Below are 8,417 nucleotides of genomic sequence, written 5' to 3'. Positions count from 1 at the left end.
GAGGGTCGTGTAGTCTTGCATGGTGCAGACAGATACAATTGCGTGCTTGTGTACCACACGTCCATATCCATGCCTCTGTAACCATGTGGACCATTTAGTAAGAGTCTTGATTTTGTCAGGGTCCGTTTCGATGCCCTCTTTAGAAACAACATGTCCGAGATATTTGACTGATGTCTGAAAGAAGGTGCATTTTTCAACTGACAATTTCAGACCAAATTCTTTCAGTCGATTTAAGACCTTTAACAGTCTTTTTTCGTGTTCTTCGAGAGTTGGTGCGAAAACAATGAGGTCGTCGATGAAAACCAGGACTTCTTTTAGGTTCATCTCTCCCATACATCTCTCCATGAGTCTTTGGAACGTGCTTGGAGCATTTGTCACTCCCTGCGGCATCCTGTTGAACTCATAGAAACCTAGAGGACAGACAAAAGCAGTTTTTGCCTTATCAGACTCCTCCATTTCAATCTGATAACCAGATTTTAAATCAAGAACTGAAAACCAGGTAGATCCAGACAGGGCAGAGAAAGTGTCCTCGAGTTTGGGCAGAGGGTAGGCATCTTTGATAGTTTGCAAATTGAGTTTTCTGTAGTCTATACACAACCTGATACTCCCGTTCTTTTTACGCACAACTACTATGGGGGATGCAAATGGTGATTCTGACTCACGGATTACTCCAGACTCCAACAGCTCCTGTAGATGTTGTCTTACGGCTTCAATGTCCTGAGGATGAATTGGCCTGGCCCGCTGTTTGAAAGGACTAGGATCAGACAGGTTAATATGATGCTTAACTTTATCTGTCCTGCCAAAGTCTAGGTCATGCTTTGCAAAAACTTCAGGAATGCTGTTGAGCTGGTCTGTGATTCGCTGTTTCCACTCAGGTGTTAATGGAGAGTCTCCAAAGTCATACTGAAATGATGATGAGCTATTTGTAGATGGAATTGAATTGCTGGTTTGTTGGTTGGTATAAATGGTCTGGAAAGCGCTGACTTCTGCTATGGTTGTTCGTGCTGGGATGGTAATGGCATGTTCAGACTCGTTTGTAATCAATACCGGCAATTGGCATGGCTGGCGAGGTGGCAAGTCAGCAAGACATGTCTTGACTATGAGACCACCAGGCAGGGTGCATGAAGTTGGATGTTCAATTAGAACAGATTTTTCTCGTTGCAGCGACCGAGTGGCCAGGGTACCCTCAAGGACAGTCGTTTGGCCAGCAGAGATGGTGTATGCCTCGGGAAGCTGCAAAGCAACATAATTGTCATCCAAATTACACCTCTGGCGATGATGAAGAATCTGGACAACAGCTTGGTAACCTGAAGTAACAGGCTGACAAAGCTGACTGAGATTTGTATCCTGAATCAGGGTATAGGCCAAATCCAGTGTGTTAGTACCAACCAGAATTAAGGGTTGGGACTGCTTTAAGTCTGGAACCACTAGTGCTAATGTATCTATGGAGATAGTGGTACCCAGAAACTCAGGTGGAAATGTAATGTTTAATTCAATGTAGCCCAAATATGGCACACATTGTCCGTTGGCCCCCTCTACTTCAAGGATGTTGTGCAGAGGTTGTATCGTATGGTCATTGAGATGTGCATTATAAAAGGAATGTGGCACTGTTGTGACCTGGGAGCCAGTGTCAAAAAGACAGTTGAATGCATTTCCTTTTATTTGTATTTGGCCAGTACATTTTGTCCCCACAAGGCCTCTTGGTAGGCGTGGCGGTCTGGGCGGTTCTTTAGGACAACTTTTAGTTGCAGCTCCTGGGTGTCCCGTCACAGAAGCTGCTGCTAGTTTGACTGATTCCGCTTTGCGTTCCATGCTTGTTGTTTTTGCCGCAGTTGTTTTTTCTTTTGGTCAACCAGGCGGAAGTTAGATGCGTTCTTACAGGTTGAAGAGATATGTCCATCCTCACCACAGTTAAAGCAATACCAAGGTTTTGGATGGTTTGATGACTGAGGTGAAGGGCAGAAGGACTGTTGTGGTGCTGGCCTTGACTCCATTTTCTTCTGGGCTTTCAGGAAGGACGACATCTTGCATTGGAGTTGCTGGATCTGGTTCTTCAGCTCTTTAAGCTCGTCACTAGAACTTGTGTGGCCACATAAACAAGTGCTTTGTGACTGAATGGTAACCTTTTGCTTGGAAGAACTTGACCCGATGTACAGGTGCTGGTCATAAAATTAGAATATCATGAACAATCATAAACAAGATTTCTTTATGAAGCTTCAATGTTTCTAAATATCTCAAGTTAAATTAAAGTGCACTTATTCAAAGATGAAATCATGGGTCAACAAAAACCCAAATTATTTCAACAGTTCCATTTTAATTGTATTGCGCAACACGTATCAATAAACAATCAAATCTATTTAAACAAAAAAGAACCATGGCTTCTAAGGCTGGAAAAGTTCCAAACAAAATTCTATAATTAACCCAAAGCATAAAATAATGTATGACCAATACATTTACTGCTTGGGGAAAACTCTTACTGCTTCTTGGTAGGGGAAAAGTTTCCCTCTGAATTACTCAAAAAAAAAATAAAGTCTGAGTGAAGCTGTGGGCGTGTCTGGGAGCTATATTAACTACCCATGCTAGCATAGCATGCAACCGGTGTACTGCAGCATCACAAACTCAAAATAAGGAATAAAAATAATATATTTCAACTCACCGATGAGTAGATGATTTGGGAGAGGATATAGGTAATGTCCACCAGGTTATGAGTTGTAAATCTGCGGTATTATTTAAGTTATCAGTAAGTTTGAATGAACAATCAAGCATGAGCCAATAGATGAAAACAAACTTACCGAGTTGTAAGAAGCTAAAGTGATCTAATGTGAAGGCATCAGAGTAAATTAAGCAGCGGTGGAGTGTCAAGGCGGGTTTTTTTCAAAAACAGAGAAGCCACAGCGAGGAGCAGCTGGGAGCCAGCGTTGGCTGTAGCATCTGTGGAGCAATCTGTTTGGGTCAGGGATCCGCCCCCTTTTTAAAGGGACAGGGCGCACTACTCAGATTGAACCCGGAAGTAGGGCCTTATGTGCTGTGGGTTACACCTCCATACCTGGGTTTTGATATTTAAGGAGTGAGGCTACAACCTCTGCAATGACAGATTGCATTCTGTCAATCTGTTAGTGTTCTGCCAACCTTATGCACTATCACTGTCTTTCAAAACTCTCACTGGGTTTTATAAATTTGACATTGAAACATAAGGGGGTGGCGGGCTTTACGCCAGTCTTTTGCAATCGGTAGAATACTTCCTCTTGCTGCTATCTGATACCAATGTTAGTGAAGAGTATCCCTGTTCAGCATAGGAGTACACTCGTATTGAAATAGCATCTTATAATTGAGGTAGTGGGGGCATATCGCTGTGAGGCGTTGTCATGGTGGTGGTGGTGGGGGGGGGGGGGGGGGGGTGTCTGAATAGTTGGTTGTAAAATTTATGGCATGCCAGAATCAGTCTTGAAACCTGTTAAAGGATGAGAAGCCATTTCCTACATTAATATCAGGTTAAAACATCTGACCTGATTAATGAGTTCACTGATTTTCAATTAATAGAATTTATCTGTTTCTAATCTCCGTCTTTACCAGGAATCCAGTGGAAGTTCAACAAACTGGACAGAGCAGGAGGTCAAAGGTCATCTCCAAGCGAATTGTTCTGCTGGTCCTCATTGCTGTCTTGGCGGCTACAGTTATTTTCCTTGCAGTCAGTAAGTTTCTGTAGTTTTTCTTTTTAACATTTTTATTCATCCATATTTCTTTCGGGGAAGTGGCGGCCTATTGGTTAGGGCGTAGAGCTTGGACTGCCACTCTGGGTCCCTGAGCAAAGACCCTTAACCCCACACTGCTCCCCGGGCACCGTACAATGGCAGCCCACTGTTCAATCAATCAATCAATCAATCAATCAATCAATCAATCAATCAATCAATCAATCAATCAATCAATCAACCAATCAATCAATTTCTTTATTGTCAACTACAATTTACATTGTGATCAAGATTTCAGCTTCAGTAAAAACCATTCATTACATCACATTCATACATTGGGGTGGGGGGGGGCTGAGAGGGAGAAAAATTTACTGAGGCCATGCCTGCTGCAGAAAGCTGCCTTTGGTGCGTTCTTATGGCTGCCAAGGACCAGGATGCAGAATTAATTTCGTTGCTCTGTACTTGTAACAAAAAAGTTGAGAACTATCTGAGTTGTAGTTGATGTTAAAAAATAGAGGATAAATGTTTGAATCTGGCTGTTAATAATTCAATCAGCTGTTGCTGATGCTTTAAAGTTGCCAACCTGAGAATGACAGAGATAAGAAAATCCCAACGCTCTAAGGTTTAAAGTTAGTTTTAGAATTGATCTTCTTTCAGGTCTGTCCTCTAAAAATAATTAAGAGTCATCAATGGACTGGCTGATACAGTATGTTAGACCGTAACTGCAGGACAGACGATGCCTCTACAGTTGAAGAAAAGAAAATGCAGCCAAAATAAAGACTGCATAACAATTTATAACTTTATAGCTTTTCTTTTGGAGCTTGCTTTCACAGTGTTGCTTTTCATTGTGCTCCCCTTGCATCAAATAAAAAAATAACCGAAATTCATCAAAATCTATCTGAGAATCACCTGTCACTCACCTTACCTAGATATAAACTCTTTTGCAGTCTTTGCTGTTGCTGTTTTTACTCTTCTTCCACCATATTTTGTATTAAAATCCTTTACCTGTTTTGCTTTCAGAGCATCCTGAATTGATTGGCCATTACTGTGACAATCAATGTAGCTCTGCTTTCTTTGTATCTAGGAATACTGCCTATGAGTTGGTGGAAACAGCTGAAGAGTAAGAATGTATTTGAAAAGTTGTTTCTGATTCCAGTTTAGTGCTTTACACTTTTGAGAAAAAAAATATCACACCGACACAATAATTTTTACAAAATCTACTAAGCTGATTCAAATTTTGCCATTTCCATCGAGTGTTTTTATTGTGATACTTGAAAATGGATAAAAAATGTTAAAAATGCTAAAATTATTTAAAAAAAAAAATCCCTGAAGTTAAAAAAAGATGCAAATAAGCGCAGGATAATGGAAATGCTTCAGACCACTAGAGGGAGACGATCATCATGTTATATAAAACAAAACCTTAATATTGAAACACATTTTATTTTCTCTATTCTATCAGGAAATAAATGCATTTAAATTTGGAATCTATTTCAAAAGGATTTCCTGGCCAAGATGGGAAACAGGTGCAAACAAGACATTATTTATATCAACCTTATTCATAAGAATAATAAAAAAAAAAAAGTATTAAAAATGAGACCTAAAACACAATGAAAACGTAAACAAAGAATTTGATTAAATGTTAAAGGAGCAAGATGTGACAGATTTTGATTAAAACTTGATAAAAGAATAAAAGTTTTTAAAAATTTTTATCTTTTTTATTGTTAGGTTTTTATTTATTTCCTCTAACCTGCAAATATTTTCCTTGTATCATTTTTTTATTGAGTTTGACCCCCCCCCCCCCCCCCCCCCCCCCCCCTTTTTCCAGTCCCAAATTGCAAGACATCAAAGCGGCTCCTCGGCTGATTCAAAGCTGAGGAGCTTTGAATCAGCTCCCCCACACCTACGCACCCAAAACAATACAAATTCTAAAGACACACTGTTGATTTTTTTTGTTTGTTTTTATAGAAATTAAGTCCTGGACAAAAGATACTGCAACTTCTGAATCAAAGAGTAAGTACGTGATTTCATCTCTTTCTCATGTTCATGCTCTGATGATGTTATAGTGACACTGATGGACTGTCAGGTACAGGACGTTCGATTGTAGCTGTGGGACAGAAGACGCCTCCTGCTGCCTCCAAATCTCACAAACATCTACAGAGATTTCTTCCTCCTGACTCACTGAGGTCTTTGTTCTGATCTGTTCACAGATGAAACGTGTCTGAAATGTGAAGCAGGCTGGGAGCTATACGAAGGAAACTGTTATGATTTCTCTAACACAACTTCCACCTGGAATGAGAGCAGAGATTTATGCATAGATGTGGAAGGAGACCTAGTGAAAATAGACAGCAGAGATGAGCAGGTATGAATCACTGCTGCAGGTTCATGTTCGATCAGATTTGATCATCATCATGTTTCTTCATTTCAGCACAGAAAAGTCTCACAGGTATCTCTACCATCTTCTACTCAGATGTTCCTGTAGAGGAAAGTGAAAGAGAAAATCACAAATGATGAGGATTCATTCTGGATCGGACTGAGGAACTCAGAGAAAGAAGGCAGCTGGGTTTGGGTGGACGGATCTCCACTAAACAAAAGGTCTGATTGTTATGAGAACATTTTGTTCATTTGAAGAGTTTAAGTAACTAAAATTAACAAACTTAATAAACTCTGTCTTTGTGTTCTTCATCTCTTAGTTTGAGTTTTTGGGGAAAAAACGAGCCTGATGGTAAGGGTGGAGGACCAGAATCAGAGATGGACTGTGTGAGGATAAAGAAGAAACAAAACTCTGTCAAGTGGTTTGATAGATATTGTAATGATGCTCTAAGAAGTATTTGTGAGAAAGCAGCAGAAAATCAGTTGTGTTGATGAAGTTACCTTCAGTCTAGAAATCAGCCTCAGATCTCTGTAAAAACACATATTTTATAAAGATGAAGTTAAAACAGTGAATGAACAAACGCATTAACAGAAATATACTCTGATTTTAACAGATCACTGCCTAATTTTTTTTAGATCTCCTGTCAAAGTTGTAAACGTCAATAAAGTTTTTAGCATTTATAAATTTGCTGTTTTAATTTTCATGATTAAATGTGATGCTCATGAGTTTTGTTGTGGGAAAATTTATATCTTTCTCTCTCATATATTAATATTCATATTTACTCACTATAAAAGTTTTCACTCAGTCTGTTTCTCTCTCAAGGCCACACCATTCCCTGCAGAATGTTGTTTGTAGACCAGACATAGCTTCTTCCCATAACAATCCAGATTCTTTCTCAAGGTTTATTCATAACATGTTACTGGTAAGCAAAGTGTGTGTAATTTGTTATGACTCTGACTGCTTTCGATTGTTGTAACTAGGGGGGAACGAACGCTGCCCAGATCAGAACAGAGCAGAATGCTGTGCCATGATGACTGTTCTCTCTTTGCAAAGATATTAATAAATGTGCCGACTTAGTGAAATCCATCGATCTCCGTTTATTTAACTAGGATGAATAGTTGAATACTTTTTTCCCACGACAATTTGGCGTTGTCAAGGCAGTTCTCTTTGACTGATTTTTTCTGAGGACAGCGATTGTCAGAAGTGTCAGGTACCACCTGGAGGAAGCAGTGTTCCAGCCTCAATACCCCGGTTAGAAGGTTAAGGGAGTGAGGACTTCTGGCATCAAGGTCCCTAGAGGTCAGCAGGAGGATCAAAACGAACCATTTTTTTGAGACGGTGAGATGATCTTTTGTCGGCACAGTTTAAATTAAATTTCAAAAGCTAAATTACAAAATTAGATTTAAAGATTACTAGAAATCAAATACTGGAAAATTTGTTCAAACAAAGTCCTCTTCTTCTCCATTAAAATTATAATCTAGCAAGAAACTAACTAAATTAAAGATTAATGGCTTAATCATTTTAATGCACTAAAATTTGTATAATACTAAAGATTACACATATGAAATAACAGATAATTTTCCTTTTTGGGGAGCAGAAAGGCAAGGTTCCAGGGAATTGTCAACTGCCCAAGGAGAAATTTTTGATCAATTGCAAAGAAAATAGGGTTCTTTTAATGTTGCAATAAACAAAAATGTTAAAGATAAGATAAACAAATATCATGAGAAGTTAGAGGCTAAAAGAAGGTAAGGTAAGAAATATACAGATTTTGACAAAAAAAAAAGAAAAAAAATGGAAAAAGAAAAACGAGAAGAAAACAGTTTAAAATGATGGATGGTTAAAAGGAGAGTTCAAATAAACTCTCAGCTTCAAAACAAATGGGTTAAAGTAAGAAGTCAAAAAAGAGTGTTTAAACCTTATACTAAACATATTTACACTGTATTACATATTAAACTTACACTATACTAAGTTATAATAATGAATTTTAATTTCAATGGTGCTTTTAAAGAAACAAAACTCTTTCACTTTTTACAGGAAGTTGATAACTCATAGCTAAAAATAAAAAAACTATTAAATTATTACAGAAAAAAAAGTAAGTAGGGCATAAAATAAGGTCAAATTAAAAGTTTAAAACCTGAAAAAACTTAAAATAGAATAAAATGGAGGAATTAACCTAAAATTAGATAGAGAAAAGTAAGGTTGATGATAAAAACAAAATTTGAGAAAATTAGATGAGAAAAGTTTGTGACAAGAGAGGGGAACGTGACTTAAAGTGACTGAAGGGTGAAGTGGGGCGACTGACGAGACAACATTCCTTTCCTGAAAAGGTTTCTTCTTTTATATGGTAAAGATGAACA

General features: G+C 38.4%; 1 protein-coding gene across 1 annotated transcript; it reads left to right on the top strand.

The window, feature by feature from the left end:
* Positions 1-2,148: 2,148 nt before the first annotated feature.
* On the top strand, positions 2,149-6,711 carry LOC119798765 (CD209 antigen-like protein E). Its single transcript, XM_038308373.1, has 5 exons — positions 2,149-2,156; positions 3,574-3,692; positions 5,897-6,048; positions 6,169-6,281; positions 6,380-6,711. Exons 1-5 carry the CDS (start codon positions 2,149-2,151, stop codon positions 6,549-6,551), a joined length of 564 nt encoding a protein of 187 aa, XP_038164301.1. The 3' UTR covers positions 6,552-6,711.
* The last annotated feature ends 1,706 nt before the right edge of the window (positions 6,712-8,417 follow it).

The sequence above is a fragment of the Cyprinodon tularosa genome, unplaced genomic scaffold, assembly GCF_016077235.1.
Source record: "Cyprinodon tularosa strain WSP-4 unplaced genomic scaffold, ASM1607723v1 ctg635, whole genome shotgun sequence".
NCBI lineage: Eukaryota > Metazoa > Chordata > Actinopteri > Cyprinodontiformes > Cyprinodontidae > Cyprinodon > Cyprinodon tularosa.
The sequence above is the reverse complement of the archived record's forward strand: the minus strand, read 5'-3'. Positions and strand labels throughout refer to the sequence as shown.